The sequence below is a fragment of the Malania oleifera genome, chromosome 12, assembly GCF_029873635.1.
Source record: "Malania oleifera isolate guangnan ecotype guangnan chromosome 12, ASM2987363v1, whole genome shotgun sequence".
Taxonomy (NCBI): domain Eukaryota; kingdom Viridiplantae; phylum Streptophyta; class Magnoliopsida; order Santalales; family Ximeniaceae; genus Malania; species Malania oleifera.
This window is the reverse complement of record NC_080428.1, coordinates 5,608,317-5,627,896: the sequence shown is the minus strand read 5'-3', so window position 1 is coordinate 5,627,896 and position 19,580 is coordinate 5,608,317. Positions and strand designations below refer to the sequence as shown.

The 19,580-nt window shown below is 35.0% G+C and overlaps 1 protein-coding gene across 2 annotated transcripts in view; it reads right to left on the bottom strand.

Annotated features, from left to right (window-relative positions):
- Window positions 1-19,580, bottom strand: part of LOC131143786 (ubiquitin-NEDD8-like protein RUB1) — an 81,575-nt gene that overhangs the window by 7,835 nt on the left and 54,160 nt on the right. For both annotated transcript variants that reach the window (XM_058092125.1, XM_058092124.1), the window contains 2 exons: window positions 18,261-18,429; window positions 16,714-16,974 (listed from right to left, as the gene is read on the bottom strand). In XM_058092125.1, the coding sequence (XP_057948108.1) occupies window positions 16,714-16,806 (93 nt within the window). In that variant the 5' untranslated portion in view covers window positions 16,807-16,974; window positions 18,261-18,429. The remainder of the gene's footprint in view (window positions 1-16,713; window positions 16,975-18,260; window positions 18,430-19,580) is intronic.

Sequence of the window (19,580 nt, the reverse complement as noted above, 5' to 3'; positions counted from 1 at the left end):
AAGCAAGCTAACATATCAAGGCAAACAAAACTAAATGCATTGGTAAAATATTTCAAGCACCAGGTAAGCATCAGCATCCACATATTGTTAACATATTACATAAGTCAACAAAAAATAAAAGATGTTGATCAAAAGAAATATGCATTGGAGAGATACGCATGAGATACTCTCTCAAATCATCAGAAGCAAAGGTGGGCTGGAAGCATATATGGCAACCTCAAAAGGTTCAAAAATATGTACAGAAAACATAACAGGCAGAGCGCAAATGAAGTCCTCGCGCAATAGCAGTCACACAAAATCGTTGTATATAGGGCTGTGCAGTTCAACAGTTCGGGTTAAAAATTAGAGAACCAAAATTGTAAAATGGCCAACAAAACCAAACCAAACTCCTTTCAGAACCAACCACATAACTCTTTGGCAAGTTCAGTACTGCAGAAAACTGATCAATTTTTTCCCCCTCAAAATTCTAGGTGAAATGAATTCTGGTCATAAGCTGGAAGCACCAGAATGCATATATTACACCCAACATCATCAATCTCTGCATGAAACTGGAACTTCATTGACCGTCATATTTAAAATGCAAACTTCTGCTTATCTTCCCTTCCATATATTAACGTATATGTTGCATCGGATTCAGATTCCTGCTTCTGTATGTGTAAAGTTCCTGCTTCTGTATGTGTGAGAAGCCTGACTGCTGCTCCTAAAACAAAACCAAAGCCATCAATCTCAACTGTCACAACAGCAACCAGGGAAGCAGCACCACCATCTGTAAGCCTGAACTGAACTACCCATCGGCACCAAAGACACAGGATTATTGACATACAGCTTTCTTTTTGAACATGACAACACTTGCATTGCCCTGATCTTGACAGCTGAACGGATGATCTTGACAGCTGAACTGATGATTATTGATAATTAAACGCACAGAGAAAAAGAACAGAGAGACGTAACCGAAGGATAAAATCATAAAAATGTAGGGGCCTGATAAGACCCTGGGGTTTTATACTTTTATCATGGAGAAATTGGGGAAATTTAAAGAATGGAAAATATTTAGACAAATAGGGTTTCATCACTTCGAGGGGATCTGCCTCCAAAATAGCCAAAGGTTATGAATTATGTTATTGCTTCATTGCTTGCTTGAATGCCAAAAGCACCATAGGGGTCACATATATATATAGGGTAGAGAAACTTACTCCTATTAGACTGCAAAATATCCCCTCGAATCCTAACTGATTTGGGAATCCTAACAAACATTAAAAATCCTACATTAAATATAATCCTAATTGATTTGGGAATCTTAACAAACATTAAATAATACTACATTAAATAGAATCCTAATTGATTTGGGAATCATATAAATTAGAAATCCCAATTGATTTGGGAATCCTAACATTCCCACCTCCTTCAAATCAGCCTTGTCCTCAAGGCTGAGCATCAATAAAATCCGAGAATCTCTCCACTTTGTAGTTGCATGCAGAATGGCTAGCATCTCTGTCAGTCATGCCAATATGGGATAGAGAAAAGGCCTCATTAGTAAAAGCAATCGAGCATATGTCTTGCATTAAAACTGCACCAGTGTCATATCCTAATACATTAGACTCAAGATGAACACCTCATTGAAATCTAGCAAGACAAGAACTAGTGTGGTGGACATTGCATGCTTAAGCTTGACAAAGTCTTGTTTAGCTTCCTTACTCTATTTGAATGCATTTTTTTCAGTAGAGCAGTCAGCGGAGCGCTAATCATTCCATAATCCTAGTCAAACTTGAGGTAGTAACAAGTCAACCTAAAAAATCCTCGCAACATTTTATTGTTCGTGGAGTAGGGCAATGTAGGTAAGGTCAGAAAATGTCATTCATGAGACTTTGGAAGGTCGAAGGCACATTGGTTAACCCAAAAGACATAACCAAGAACTTGTAATGGCCATCATGAGTTCTAAACAGAGTCTTCTGAACGTCATCCTCATGTACACGAAACAAGTGATAGCCTGATCTCAAGTCAAGTTTGGTGAACTGCTGGGCACCTCCCAACTCATCTAGCAATAGAGAATTACGGTGATCATGTGTTCGCTAAGGGGGCAATCCCTATGGCTCCGTAAATAGGTCATAAAAAAAATAAATAAATAAGAGATTCTAACCCTTCATCCTGCCCAGATTGATGATGCTCAAAGTTGTACCAGGCAGCCCTATCGCTCCTTTTTAAGGACCATCTCTATTTGATGGCTTGAAATTGTAGTGGCATTACCACAACATTTGCCTTTACGAGTCACTCCCCAGCCATTCATGGTGAATTTCATAACTAGTTTAGAGAAATTCCAAGCTATATCATCTAAAGTCCTTAACCATTCAATACCCAAAACTACTTCATAGTCATCCAGGGGCAACAAAAAGAAATCAACATATAACCCAAGATTTTGCACAGTAAGTTCAACCTTCTGACACTTGCTCTAACATGCCAAGGTCCTTCCATCTGCAACCTTCACAACAAACTTTTCACATTGCTCCAAAGGATAGGCTAGCCATTTAGTAATTTTAGTGTCCATGAAATTATTAGTGCTACCCATATCAATTAAGATAGTTACAGGTTGACGTTTAAGGAAGCCACTAATTTTTATGGTTTGAAGATTAGCATAACTAGCTAAAGCATAAACTATAGATTCATCATTATAATCAGACTACATACCTTCCTGATCTAAATAAGGTGGGTCGTCCTCGCCCTCTTCTAGTTCCTCCACTAGTTCAATCATCAAGAGTCGTCCTTTTTTGCAACAATGCCCTCTATGCCATTTTTCATCACAATGTCAGCACAGTCCTTTTGTCATTCGCTCTTTGAGTTCCTCCTGAGTCAATCATTTGATAGGGGGATTGTGAGCAGCAAATGGTGTGATGGTTCTACTATCATTCTTCTTACTAATGGTCTTGTTAAAGCAATGTCATTCTTCTCCCATCTTTTCTTCTTCTAACTGTGCAAAGTAAATTGCAACAGTCATAGTTTGTGGCCAACGCACTTTGACCTCACGCCAAATGTCGGGTAGTAGGAGACCTTCAATAAAAGTAACGACAAGTTGACTTTCATTCCAATCTTCAATCCTGTTTGATAGCCACTCAAATCATGTTTGATACTCCAAGACAGTCCTAGTTCCGCAGACTTAAGCAAGCTCTCCATGGATATTCTCATATCTAGTGGGCCCAAATCAGACAACTAATCCAGAAACAAATTCTGCCCATGAAGGCATTCCATGGGAAGCTTCAAACCAATCATACCAATGAATAGCATCACTATCCAAACTAACAGAGGTAATCTCAACTTTAGATATTTCTGGAGTACAGTGGAAGTGTAAGTATTTTTCAGCCCCAGAAACCCATAGAATAGGGTCATCACTGTCCCATCAACAAAATTTTACCTTCATACAAGGACCATGATCACTCTCCTTGGTAACATCCTTCATGCATGTACAGATGCTCCATATGATTAACTGATGTAACGATATCAGCTTCTCTCTCTTTATTGGAGGAGGCACTAAGTAGTTTAAAGAGCAATGTGTGGATCTCTTCAAATTAAGACTTAAAACATATTGCTAAGTTCAACCTTTAGCCTAACTTCCATCAAGAACTCTGTTGAATTTTCTAAGGCCATTACATACGAGTGAAGATCACAAGATCCAAGATCTTGCTTTCGTTGGCAGGTTAACAGCATCCACAAGAACGCCGGCTCTAATACCAAATGATAAGAACTTGGGGTTTTATCATGGAGAAATTGGGAAAATTTTAAAATGGAAAATATTAAGAGAGATAGGGTTTGATCACTTCGAGGGAATCTGCCTCTAAATTAGCCAAAAGCTATGAATTATGTTATTCCTTCATTGCTTGCTTGAATGCCAAAAGCCCCGTAAAGGTCACATGTATATAGATTAGAGAAACTGACTTCTATTAGGACTGTGAAATATCCCCTCGAATCCTAACTGATTTGGAACCGTAACAAACATTAAATAATAGTACATTAAATAGAATCCTAATTAATTTGGGAATCCTAACAAACATTAAATAATCCTACATTAAATAGAATCCTAATTGATTTGGGAATCTTAACAGGACCATAAACAGGATATTTTCATGGGATTCCATTTGCACAAAAGCCTGTTATTTTTCAGTGGCCATCACTTCCCCCAATCCTCCTCAAAAGTTCAGTTTTTTTCAGTTTTAGCGGTTCTAGGGCTTACCAAAGCCGGTGAAACCGAATAACACTTTTTCAGCTTTCAGACGAAACCATTTTGACCATCAGTTAGATCATTTTGAACTGACCTTTGCACAAACACTTACAAGAAAAATTACAGAAATCTAACAAACTGGCCTTGTTTGGGGTTACTTGGAGGGAAAGAAATGGAAAGGCATGTGAGGGTCTTGTAATCTCTTTGGGAAAGGTGAAAGAAGAGTCAATACACTACATCTTTTTTGGTTAAGAAAATATAGTATTTAAAATGTTTTGCCTTTGTAAACACTGTTGATAGCATTTTCTGGGTAAATGATTTAATTTTGTACATGTATAGTTGCTGCCACTGTTTTTGATGAAAGATGACTTCTCAGCATGGTTTTAAAAAACAGCCGTTACGTAGCATAACGACCATTACATTACAGAAAATTAGGACGCCAAAACTGTTACGGACCAATATTGCGGGGGGAGAAAATTCACGACCATAACGGCAGTTACACTGCCATTACGATCCATTACGGACTGTTACGGCAGCCAACACTTTGATTCGGCTTTTCTCCTTCAAATCCACCCAACTTTCTCATGATTCCCTACATTCTCCCTCTCCCAACCGCTCATCATTGGCAAATCTACCATTCCAAAGACTGAAATCAAGAAATCATACCTTTGATTTGTTGTTTGAAGCTGAAGAATAAGAAGGAACCCTTAGTTTGCAGTCAGCCAGCACTCCCCCACCTCCATTTCTCCAATTTCTTCGAGTTCAAAGGCCAAGATCCCCCCTCCCCCACCAAGCAGCCAAGTTGCTGAAGGCTTAGATTCCCCAACCCCCCCAAAGAACTACATCTAAATTACTTCAACCAGGCCTAGATTCCATCAAGTTTGATGAGGCCTCATCTTCTAGGGCCCAAATAACTTGGGCACAAAAAATTGGAGGCACAGCATAGGAAGACCCTGAGAATATAATCGCACATCTGGGAAAAATGCAGCAATTCAGGTAACTTCAGGTTGTAGCAAGTCAGAAATGGGTTCATTAATAAGGTATAATAAGGACATTGGAGCTTCAGCCTTTCTGGTTCAAACACTGCAAGTGCTGTCAGAGATTTATAAAAGGGTGCAAACAAGGTTGGTAGCCAAGGGACAAGACTTATGGAATAAAGGGAAGCAGGTTATCAACTCAGAAGGTGATGACAAGTTTTCTTCAAGCTTTGAAGACAAGAAGATTGATTCTTTTTCCTCCTACAATACTGAGAATGAGGCACAACTGATAGCAATTCCAAAGGAAAAGGACACTTCAGAGGCTGATATTGGGGAAGATCTCGAGATAGAAGGCTGAGGATTTTGTAGGGGATTCAGAATCAGACAAAAAGCTATGCTAATCCTAATCAGAGGTGTAGAGTTGCAAATGATTTGCCCAGTTGAAAAGAACTTTGCCAAACTCCCTTGGGGATCAATACGGTAATTCAGATTTCTGACAATTCCATCGACACTAATTCCCTACCAAATTTGGCAACAAGGAATCTTGAAAACAACCAACCACAGGCCAAGCAGGTAAATAATGCCATCTATGTAAGCATTCTTCCCAACTTTGACGCCATCTCATACAAACACTAAATCAACTTTTGAGCAATAGGGAGTTAACAAATGAAGGGACTTCGAGTTGTGGGTTTTTAGATGATGAGAGGGATAACCTAGATGAGTTGGGGCCAAGTTTGGTGATTCTAGTGGAGAGAGTCAGTTTTAGGGTTGAAAAACATAGGGAAAGGGGAAAAAAAAAGGCAAAGAAAATTGAGTAGGGTGTTGGATAGGCTAGCATGTCAGTTAACTGTGACAAAGGAGGTAGGCCCTCAAGGGCTATTGGTAATGTCAAAATGAAACTTCTTTCTTTGAATGTCAAGGGGTTATAGAGATGTCACAGCAGGAAAGTGGTGGAGTTGGTCAATAAGATTAATCCTGATATCTTGCTTTTGTAAGAGACTAAGTTAGGGGAAGTATATATTTTTTTAATGAGGAGCATTTGGCGCTCTAGGGGTGTAGGACACAAGGATAGCTTCTTACTAAGGATTGTCTAACAGGGTCTTTCTCTCTGTCAGGTTTGCTGGAGCTTAGGGGTTTCGAAGGGCCGTGATTTATGTTAGTTCATGGACCAACTTTGTCTTCCTTACAAATTCTTTTTTCCAAGGAGTTAGTGTGTTAGGTAGGGGGGCATCATTGTTATTTGCAGCTCTAAGGACAGATTAGACAGGTCAAAGGTTACAAGAGGAGGTTTAACTTCTTTATTCGAGACCATGGGCTTAGGGATGGTTCCTTTGAGTAATGGCCATTTTACCTAGATGGTCATCCCTTTGAGCTCCTATTCACCAACATGTGGGAACATATTTTTCACATGTTGAGTAGGAGAAGCTTGTCAAGGCCTGTAGCAGATCATTGTGTGATTTTATATTCTAACCTCATCACCTACAAACGACACTTACCACCCTGGTGCAGCGGCAAAATAGGCAGGGGGGCTAGGTCATCGCCCCAAAGCAACATGCCATGTCGATGCCCCCGTGAGGGTTCCAACATGGTTCATAAGACTAAGGTTAGATTAGCAACTTAGAATATAGAGGCAGTTACAAGTAAAAGCTTTGCAATAGTTGACACGGTGATCAAAAGAAAAATTAGCATAATTTGCCTTCAAAAAACCTCAAGAAATTGAGAAATCAGAATTTAAACATTAGTACACCAAAAAAGAAAAACATAAGAATGGGGTATGAATCATTGTAGACAAAGACCTAAAACATGGTGATATAAAAATCATATAAATAAATATGGTCTAAAGACAGAGAGAGTAAATGTCGTTAGTGTTTATGCTCCTCAAATAGGCTTAGGGAACATTTGGAGCAACTTATGAAAATGTAATTTCTAAACAAAGTACTTATCTAGGAAAAAATATTGATAAGCACTTATTTGGAGAAGTATTGAAGATCATAAATATTGTTTGGTTGAGTGTAAAAATAAGTATTGATTATAAGTACTTATAAAATGAGTGGTGTTTGGATGTGCCTCTTATTATAAGAACAATATGAATTTGTTATAAAAACAATATCATTAAATTTCAACATATATATGTTTTAGTAAATAACAAAAAATATATGATTATGAGATTATGCATATAATGGTATTAATAATAAATTAATACTTTTAATTAACATTTTAATTATTTTATAATTAACAATTTATCAAAATAATAATATTATTAAGTTATGCTATATGAAGCAAAATGTCTGGCAACTAAGAAACAGCATATTCAAAAAGTACAAGAAGTCGAAATGCAAGAGCTAAGGTGGTTGAGTGGTATAACATTAAAAGATAATTTAGGAATGAATGCACTTGTGGTAAGTCAAGAACAGCACCCATAAAAGATAAGATCAAGGCAGGGTAAATGGTTCGGGCACCTGCATTGGTCAAATAGTGCACAATGAGGAGTAAGCTAATTATTATTAAAGGGATAGGGTAGACCTAAAATAAATGAGATAGTAAAGATTGTGGCCTTCAAATTGTCAAAGGAAATTGTTCAAGATAATAAATTAGTGGTGAAGGATTCATGTAGCTGACTGTACACTGGCTTAAGGCTTAATTTGTTGTTGTTATTATCAATCAAAAGAACATTTTAAATTAATATAATTCATCATTATATTTTTTAGTTAACAATATTATTAGTAAATAGAAAATATTGTGAATTATTAGATCCATATTATTATTAATATGGGAACTCATTGTTTCATGAATCCTTCTGAGCATAGTTTTACAAATTGGTGATGGTCCACATAACAATAATGATCACATAACAAGTGTAATGGTCCGCGTAATGGAGCGTCCATGCGTCCGTGAATTTATATTTCACATTAGCAAACGCTATTAAAAACATATAGATCCAAATGCTTTGATCCTGCAATTCTAAATACTAAAGCTTTAAAATGATTTTTTAGTAAATTTCAATCAAAGTAATAACATATACTACAAGTGTTGGATGTCATCTTGGCTGCTTTAGTTGATAATGGCAAGAAGAAACATGCATTTGCTATTTTTCACTACTTTATTGATCATGAGTGGAGTTTAAACTAAGAATTTATAAATGTAAAGAATATAAAAAAATAGTATGCTATTTTTGTACTTGTTTAGTTTATGGAATATTCATATATTAAACAAAACAAAAATGCATAGCAATAGAACATATTTTTGTCTACAAATTGGGAGTAAGAAAAACACAACAAAAAATTGAAAGAATTTAGAATATGAAAATATGTAATTCTAATTAGATAAAACATTAGGTTTATTTGAATACTAGTTGTTAAAAAAATACATACTGAATGTCAAAAAACTACGCAACAACAACAAAACCAAGCCTTAAATCCCACAAGGTGGGATTGGCTAAATGAATCCTTTTCCATCGATTTATGCGATCATGAACCATTTCTTTTGACAGATTCAAAGCTATTAAATCCTTACTATCTCCTTCCAAATTATTTTAGGTTTACCCCTACCCCTTCTACTGCCCCCCGCAGTAACTAACTCACTCTTCCTTACTGACGCACTATGTCGCCTAAGTTGAGAGTGTCCATACCATCTGAGTCGTCCCTCCCTTATCTTATCTTCTATAGGAGCTACACCTAACTTACCGCGAATATATTCATTTCTTACTTTATCTAGTGTTATACCACTCATCCATCTAAACATTCAAATCTTAGCAACTTTTACTTTTTGGATATTTTGTTTCTTCGTCGCCCAACATTCTGATCCATATAGCATAGCTGGTCTTATAGCCGTCCTATAAAACTTCCCTTTTAATTTTAAAGGTATTCTACAATCACAAAGCATACTTGAAGCACTTCTCCATTTTACCCAACCTGCTTTAACTCTATACATTACATCATCTTCAATTTTTTCCTTCTACTTGCATAATAGATCCAAGGTATCGAAATCTACAAGTGTTATTTATTTCTTCATCATCAAGTTTAACTTTGTCACCAATATTCCTCCTACCATTACTGAAATTACATTTCATATATTCTATCTTATTTCTACTTATCCTAAAGTTTCTAGATTCCAAAACTCCTCTCCATAGTTCTAACTCAACCTCTACTTTGCCCCTAGTTTCATCAATTAATATAATATCATCTGCAAACAATATACACCACAGAACCTCATTTTGAGTACTCTTAGTCAGTTGGTCCATCACTAAAGCAAAAAGATAAGGGCTCAATGCAGATCTTTGATGTACACCTATAATGATTAGAAATTCTCTAGTTTCTCCATTTATAGTCCTTGCACTAGTCATTACTCCATCACATATATCCTTAATGACATCAGTGTACCTACTACATACACATTTTTTTCTAAAACCCACCATAGAACTTCCCAAGGTATCCTATCATATGCTTTCTCTAGGTCAATAAATACCATATGCAAGTCCCTCTTCTTTTCCCTAAACTTCTCCATTAATGTTCTTAAAAGATACATAACTTCTATGGTAGATCTCCCAAGCATAAAACCAAATTGATTTTTTGAGACCTTCATTTCAAACCTTAATTTTTGTTCAACTACCCTTTCCCATAATTTCATCATATGTCTCATAAGTTTAATTCCATGATAGTTATTACAATTTTGAATATCACCTTTATTTTTGAATATTGGTATTAAAGTGTTTTTCCTCCATTCATCTGGCATTTTCTTACTTTTTATAATTATATTAAATAAATTAGTTAACCATATAATTTCGTTATCACCTAAGCATTTCCAAACTTCCATTGGCATATCATCTGGTCCTATGGCTTTCCCATTTTTCATCTTTTTTAGTGCAAACTTAACTTCCTTAACTCTAATTTTGCGAATAAATCTCATATTTTTAATCTTTTCCTCATTTGTCAAATCAAAGTTTAAGTCTTCTATTTGGTTTTCATTAAACAACTTACTAAAGTAACTTCGTCATCTTTCTTTACTGTCTTTGTCCTTAACCAAGACAATATCATCCTCACTTTTCATACATTTTACATTTCCTAAATCCTTACTCTTCCTTTCTCTAACTTTAGCAAGTTTAAATATATCTTTTTCCCCTTTTTTTTGTATCTAATCTATCATGCAAACTATTAAATAATCTGTATTTAGCTTCACTAACAGCCTTTTCTGCATCTTTTCTCGCCTCCTTATACTTTTCAAAGTAATCCATGTTTCTACATTTTTGCCACATTTTATACCAAATTTCTTTTGTCTTTACGGCTTTTTGGACATCTTTATCCCACCACCAACTTTATTTGCAATTTGAGAATCCTACCCTTGATTGACCTAAAATCTCTTTTGCTATCTTTTTAATTGAGCTAGCTAATCCACTCCACAGAGTATTTATATCTATCACATCCTCTATAGTCCAATCCCCATTTTGATCATTTTATCTTTAAATTTTATTAAATTTTCTCCCTCTAAGTTCCACCACCTAGTTCTCTTACACTAGTTTATTTTATCATTTTTCTTCCATTTTTTAATACATATATCTAACACTAAGGCACTGTGTTGTGTGGTTAGGCTTTCACTTGGAATAACTTTACAATCCTTGCATGATAAGCGATCTACCCTCCTAGTTTTAAAAAAAAAAAAAAACCTATTTGACTTCTTTTTTGTCCACTTTTAAAGGTTATAAGTGTTCTTCTCTCTTCTTAAAGCAAGTATTCATCATACTAAAATCATATGACGTAACGAAATCTAAGATCATCTCCCCAGACTCATTTTTGTCTCCATATCCATATCCTCTATGTATCCTCTGATAACTTTTATTATCTCATCCAACGTGTCCATTTAGATCTCCTCCTATAAATATTTTCTCAATCCCTAGTATGCCTTGTATAATACTATCCATATATTTCCAAAATTGTCTCTTAAGATTTTCTGCTAAGCCGACTTGAGGAGCATAAGCACTAATAATATTTATCATCTCTTGGCCTAATCCCATTTGATTTTTATAATTCTATCCCCTACTCTGCTTACATCAACAATGCTATCTTTTACATTTTTGTCTACAATAATTCCTACTTCATTCTCATGTTTTTCATTTCCAGTGTACCAAAGTTTAAATCCTGATTTATCAATTTCTCTAACTTTTTCCCCCACCCACTTAGTTTCTTGAAAGCAAATTATATTATTTTTTCTAATCATTGTGTCCACAATTTTCATGCTTTTACCCGTAAGTGTCCCTATATTCCAAGTTGTTAATCTAATCCCAGTTTCTGAACTAATTTCTTTACCTGCCCACGCCCAAAATGACGCAAGAACCCTCGCATATTTGACCCCATACCCAAGCGCCGACATGGGTACTCCCTCGAGTACCTGTATTTTATGAAAAAAAAAATACTTACAATATACAAATTTAATGGAGTTTCTAAGCTTCAATAAAGGAAAAGGAGGGGGAAAGATTCAAAAACTTATTTTAATCATTCACAACAAGTCTGGTAGTGTCATTGTCTATAAGGGCCATTACGATAATGTAATAGTCTGTAACAGTTTGTAACAGCCATTACAACTGTAATGGACCATAACGGCAATTATGGTTGTGAATCATAAGACCTCCAAGATATTGTCGCGTAACAGTCTTTGAAGTCAACCATATCGTTACATAACAGTTATTCTGCACGAATTCTTTAAAATATGGAAATGAGGGTCAAATCAGCATCGTGGAGGGCGACAAGCCACAAAAGGCATCCAATGGTGGAGGAGGTGGTGGCGTGAGGAGACGGCAACAATTCAATGAGGAGGCAAGGACCTAAAATTTTCAAGTTTTACAGATTTCAAGCCTGATTCCAAATCTGTGATGGCTCGATTTTCAAATTTCAAGTTTGTGTTTCAAAGTGACCATGTTTGATTACCAAATATAGATCTTGATTAGGAACAAAGATTGCCCAAGAACAAAGGCAACAAGAATACGTTGCGTCTTATGCTTTTAGGATGAATGAGAGAGAGAGAGAGAGAGAGAGAGAAAGGTGCTTAAAGTTGAACTTCATTACAAAAAGGCCACCATGCATGAACAATGACCACTTTATTAAGTGACAAAAAAGCCATCTAAGATAAATTCTCAAAATCACTTTAAAAAGTGGGTTTTTTCAACACTTCTATGAATAAGCACTTTTTAGGGAACATGCACACGGCATAGCACAAGTACTTGTTTTAAGTGATAAGTGTTGGAAGCACTTTTCAAGTGTTGCAAACATTATCTATGGTTAAGCTGAAACAATAGAAATAAAAAGGTTTTTGGAATGACAAAGGGACAAAAAACGACTTTTTTTTTTTTTTGAAATTGTTGGTTTGTGTAGACTAGAGTGTACTTTGTTAGAAAAGGAGGGCAGCTTTGTTGTAATTGTTCTTTTTCCTTTCAGGAGAACTTTTTTTTTTGGATTAAAAAAGATGTATTAGATAGAGAAAAGAGAAGTTACAGCCTAAATGGGGACAAGAAGTCCACCAAGAGATAAAAAACAAACAAACCAACCAAATTAAAAAAGAGAGGGAAAAAAAAAACAAAAACAACGAAATAAAACCGAACAAAATTAAACAAGAAAACCCCTCTTCAATCCCTTCCCATCGTAATTCACTGCACTTTAAATTAGCTAATTTTTCTGACCCTTCTTCACTATATTTTTATCACCATCAAATGCACTTCATTTCCTCCAGGATCACACAGCTTTAATTCCATTTTATCCATTAATTCCTCAGCGTCTAAATCCATCCTAGGAATCTACTCTATGGGCATAGGCAAAATTCCATCCTTACACAGTTGTTTATTAACAAGCCAATATCCTCAAAAACAAAAACCTTTTCCAATTTTTCCAATGGGGATGGATGTGCATACGATAACCTATAGCATTACATGAATCAAAATCATATTCATATTGTTCTGCTCTCTGCATTTTTGTTTGTTCCCCTCTCTTTGTACTCCCGTTTGTTCTCGTTTAACATATATTTTTTTACTTATTCAAAAAAAAGTATTTTTAGAAGGTTGTATAATGCACTGTCACAGTGCACATCTTACAAACATTGCATTGTGAGGGCTAATTAATTAAGGTGAACATGTAATCTTGACAATAGGCCTTGTTGATAGAGAATAAAGCACTAGTAAAGAAACAAATAGACGGGGAACACTTGTGAGTATGAAATAGAGAGGTGGGGCATAGCTACCCCTACTAAAAACTCAAAGTATGATTGATGGGAGCATAGAGGTGATTATTAGAACAGTTTTATAAACTCTGAATAATGAAAATTTAGAATTAAGGTTATCTTTGCTCTATTTTAGTAGAGAAAAGCCTGCAACAATGCATTTACTAGGAAAACTGTAACAAATGACGGGAGCCTTACAATTGCCCCTTTCTTGAATGCATTATCCTACATACCACAGCCATCACTTCCAGGACTAATACTATCGCTGCAGCATCAGCATTCTCTAGTGTTTCAAAAAAGAAACTATGCAGAAGTCATTATTCTTACCTCAAATGCCAAAACCTCTGATTTGCTCTTCATGTGTGTGCATCAGCACACTCATTGCTTAAAAATAAACAAAAAAGAAATGTGGATACATCTATTCTCAATATAAGATACATATCAACAGATATGCAGATTCAATGCATGTTAATAAGGAAGGAATAGGCATTTATAGTGTTGAAAGCAATTGTCTCATATGCATACCAATGCATGTTAACAATAGGATACAAGGCAAAAGTAAAGTCATCATCATACCTGCTTGAACTATGTGTCACATGTCCCCATGACAAAATCTCAACATATGTCCCAATGTTCCATGCATTTTATTTATTAAAAAAGTGAAAAATCCACTCACAGAGAGACCATGGCCAAGGGAAAACAATATACTAGAAAATTCTAATGCACCTATGAAAAAATCAAAGGACTAGAAGTCTACAACTGTTTTATAGACTCCAAACTAACCAGTCATAATAGGACTTGACTAGCTTGGGAAGCAAGATCTCAAATTTATCCCACAACTTAGCTTCCAAGCAATAGGATTGGAAAATTAAACTCACTAAAGGACTCTTAAAATAAATTTAAATTTTAAAATAATAAAATTACAACCCTGCCCTTGAAAAGTTAAAAATGACGACCCTGCCCATAAGATTAGCTGCTTCAGAAACAGCAAACAGCAACCACTTTTTTTCTCTTCTTCCAAAGTACTGGCTTCAACATTGCTTCGGCATATTAATTTTACTTTCAGAAAAAATAATTCCATACAACAATGTGTCACATGCATTCCATCAAACCATGTGAATGGCACCAAACTTTGGTTTTGTCCTTGCTCTAAAAAATGAAATTTTGTGGAACAGATTTAAAGTTCAGTCATGTTTATCAGCATATCAATGATTTACTCCAGCCACATAATCATTGGTTGCCAAATAATCCATCTTAACCTCAAATATTGACACACTTCCATGTTCTAAAGTACTATTCTATTGTTGTCATATTCTTGTCTTGGACCACTCTCTTTAAATCTCATTGAACTTTAAACTCCATCACAGTTACCTTATTGTGCTAGCACACTGCCTATGGCATGCTAGCGCATCTGCATGCACTTCAAACGGTTTACTATGATCTGGCAACTTCAATACTTGAGCCAACAATGACTACCAAGTTGACGCTCTAAAAATCAGTTAAGACACTATCATCCCTCTTTTTTACAACCTTTTTTATATGATATCAATCATAAGCGTACAAACGATTATATCTACCCAATGTTTTAAAAAGCTCAATCAAGACTCGCCTTGATGCATACAGCTTGCCTCAAGAGGAGACATTCCCTAACACTTATGGCAGAGCATGGCATGTTCATGCGTACTTCAAATGGATCACTATGATAGTGAGATCTAACAACTCTAATACTGACGTCATCAATACTGTCTAGTTTACGTCCTTAAAATCTTCTTGACACTCTTCCAATCATCCTTCTTTCTTACAACCTTATTTCTATGGTATCAATCATGAGCTGGACAGTTGAATATTTCTATCCAATGTTATAAAAGATTCAATAGAGACTTGACTAGATGCTTACTTCAAGAAGAGGCATGCCAAAATGCCTTAGGGTTAAGGCAAAGACTAAAATAACAAACTTGAAAAAAGCAAATGCAGCTATTGCATTTGAACAAAAAAAAATATCTTCTATTCCTCCTTGAGGCTTTCGGCCTCCTGAGTGCGTGAATTTTAACTTAGATTTGGATGCCCTAATCTGAGTCCACCTCTAAAACTCCAAAAGTTCAATCTTCTCACATCACCTCAGAGTTGTAACTTAGATCATGGAAGTAATTTGTACTTTGTCATATTATAGTTATGTCTAGCATAATTTAATTAATAATTAGGTTCAAATCTTATTAATCAAAAAAGTAGTTTACTTGAGTTATTAGAATGCCCAATAACAATGTCAGAAATAATATTTGAATTTTTTTTATTTAATTCACCATTTTCTTAATTTAATTTCTTTTTTTAAATATGTTTAATTTGTTGAGTTTTTTTTTTTAATCTTAAAGTTAAAATTACCATAAGATTTCACCTCAAAATGTAAGTCTACGCCTTGCTCTATAAGGGTTAAATAGCCTCACGTCATACCTTCCCCTTCAAAACATTGTTTCCACCTGAAGTGCATGTGCACCTCTTCTTGTTTAAACAACTCAATAAGTTTGTCCTTATTTCTTAGATAAACCTGATGTTGATTATATAAAAAGATGTCTAATTTGGATATACTAGTAGAGTAGTAGTTAACCTCAAATTGTTTCTTCTTCTTTTCTTTACAGTTCAATACAGGTTACTACTTGGAAACCAAATTCAAACAATAAGACAGAAATCCGCCAACTCATAATAGAAATAGTCTTTCAACTCAAATTTAACTACGCATCAACCTTCAACAGTACTGCAGACAAGATGAGTATTTTTTTTATTAAAATAATGAAATTTGAGTTTGCATTTAATGCACAAAAGTTACAATTCAAGGTAAGGAACACCCTGGACATTGAACTTAAACAGACACCTAAACAAGAACATCCTCGGCAGGTAAGTCATATTATGCCAAACTTTAATTTTTTAGGAACACGGCATAAAATAATTTTGTTCTTTCATCTACAATATATTTTATTTCCCCTCGCTTTCTTTTATGCACAAACATGAAAAAGCAAATCTCTTGGTATACTCTTTCCTTCATTTTCCAAGTTTCTAGAAAACAATACGTTAATTCCAGGGAAATTGCCTTTTATCACATTAGAAATTTTACTTGGTCAATTAATCTAGTAGCAATATAGCGCCAGGAAATTCCACTTTGCATAGCCCTTGTCCGACAACCCAAGACAAATCTCAATTTTTTTTCAGTAATATTGTTCTTGAGCAACAAATAAAACAGGTTCTAAACGTATTGAAGAGCATAGAACTTGCAGACTTGCCTCGGGCGAAAAAAGCACGAAAAAAAAAAACAACGAAAAAATAAGAAAGAATTATTACCTGAATCTTAGCTTTGACATTGTCAATGGTGTCGCTGCTTTCGACTTCGAGAGTGATAGTCTTCCCGGTCAGGGTTTTAACAAAGATCTGCATCTTCTTGTGAGTTGGGAAGAGAGATTTAGGGAGACAGAGATGGTGCTTCAGAGACGCAGGACTCCAGCGTAAATGGTACGGAATGCGGGTGTGAGGTTATATACTGGCGCTGCGTAATGAGGACGCTACCGGGTGGAGTTGACAAACGCTACCTCGCGGAGGTTTGACCTAAAAATAAAACAAAACAAACATCCCCTTAACTTTTAAAATTTCTACATATTAAAAAAAAAAATTAAAGTTTTAAAATTGTTGTCCAACTCTTTTACAGCTTATATATATATATATATACATCCCCTTAACTTTTAAAATTTCTACATATTAAAAAAAAAAATTAAAGTTTTAAAATTGTTGTCCAACTCTTTTACAGCTTTTATATATATATATATATCTCTTATGTTTGGAAAAAATTAAGTCTAAAAAAAAAAGTATAAATATCTCAAAAAAAATAAATTTTCAAAAGTAGTTAAACTTTTGAAATATTATTAGAAATATTGTCTTTTTAGGATGTGTATTAACAACAAAAAAGAAATTCTTAAGAAATAATTAATGATGTTCCCTTTCTCTAACAAAGTATCGAAGAACTGTGACGAAATACTTTTTTTTCTTAGTTTCGATATTCCATCGGTTCTTTGGTTACTTGAAATGCAATTAGTTAAAACTTTTTAGGACAAAAACCAAATTTGTGAATAATTTTAGAGCATAAGTCAAAATTTGTGAATAAAGTTGGGTTCAATCTTTCTTTTCGATATTTTATATATGAAATATAAAATGATCAATAAATTGGGTTTTCTTATTTTAATGCACCAAGCACATCATTACACACACGTTAAGACTATTTACCATTTCGTATCTTCTAATGTGAAACACAACGACAAGTATTACAACTTGGAACAAGTAAGATAAACTTAAAATAAGTAAAATAAACAAGAATAGTGGACTCTTACTCATGTCGTAAATTGAAAGAAGATAAACTTGTTGAACGCAAAATGATATGAATTATGAACAGGAAATATAATAGATCATGTGTAATTGTCCTAATTTAAGCCCATGTCACTCTAACAACAAAATAAAAAAAAAACACTCAATTGGTCCCTCTTGGAAATCATGTCTTACTTTGCAATTGTCCTAATTTAAACCCATCTTAGATCGGCATAGGTTCTTCGCATAAACCACCCAATCCAATTATATTCCCAATAAATATATATGCATTGTATTCCAATCATAAACCCTGCAACAACGGGAAAAAAATGCACATCTCCACACAACCACAACATCCTTGCATCTACCAAAACTAGAAATGAGATTACCAACAAATTCTCTACCATGTGTAAAAATAATGGAGCTCATGAATAAAAATCACACCACATCAACATCTTCAACTGTAATAGAAGAAGAAGAAGAAGAAGAAGAAAAAGAAGAAGAGGACGAGAGAGGGGGAGGAGGAGGGGGAAAACCTTGTTGCAGGCAGCGATGGGTAGCGACGATGCTGCGTACGGCGGTGGGTAGCACGGCAGTGCGTACAGTGGTGGATAGCGACGACGATGACTTCAATCGTGGAGGGAGTTGGGAGAGGGGGATTTTGTAACGCCCCGAATCCTTAAACCTGAGTCTGGTGCATCATACCTGATAAAATCCTGATAATCTATAATTCATAATATATGCAGCGGAAAACATAAACATAATCTTCATATAACATAATACCAGAGTTTACTAATTCTAACTATAATCCATAATAAATCATCTATTACCTGTATTTCTATAAATTTACATAACTCCCAAAACATTTCAGTATTTTCATAATCATTCCTTACTCAACAACCTTAAAACATAAAGACATAAAACATAAATATTTATATTCCCCAAAGTATTATCAGCATATACCCTTTCTCTTAATACTTCTCAAAAAGTCTAAAAACCCTTAAGCTCTTTAAGCCCAACCTAGAGGAGGTCCTGAAAAAAAAATACATTTATATTCGGGTGAAACACATCTCAGTAAGGGAAGAAATAATATATTAAAATAGTGTGTGGCTAATATAAGCTTATATAACAACATAATATTTAACATTTGAAAATCGTTAACACCATTTCTGAAATCATTCTCTGAACCTAATCAAACACATGTAAAAAATTTAACCCACAAGATTACCCGATGATAGGGGTGATTACTTGCTTATACAAGTAGCACCCCTTTGCTCTAATACTTAGGTAACCCTAAGGTTACTATTAAAGCATATCAGGGCACTTACCTTACTCAGTAAGCCCTCAAGTGTTAGATTGATCTCGTACTCACACCGTTCAACAATAGCTTACTGGCAAAGGCCCTAAAAATAGGAAAATCTACCCGTTCATACAAGTAGGTTCCCTCTACCCTAGTACGTTATGCAGCTACTGCCACATCTGAAGTTACTAGTGCACTCGTCTTATTCAGCAAACCCTCAGGCGAAAAATATGTCTCGCCCAATCGTGACATGTTCTACATACATACATACTTATAATATCATAATACGTTACTATTTCTATCATTATTCAATCATTCACATATGTTCATGTTCATAACTTTAGCATTCTATTTCATTTCACTTTAAGTGACTCTTTCTCATTTTACATTGTTCACATTTCACATTTCATTTTTCGTTTCATTCATTTCCATTTTCATTTCATTTCATTACATACCCAACATCTTTCAGTTGTTTTACCCAACATTTTTCAGCTGTCATACATTTACCCAACATCTTTCAACTGTTTTACCCAACATTTTTCTACTGTCATACATT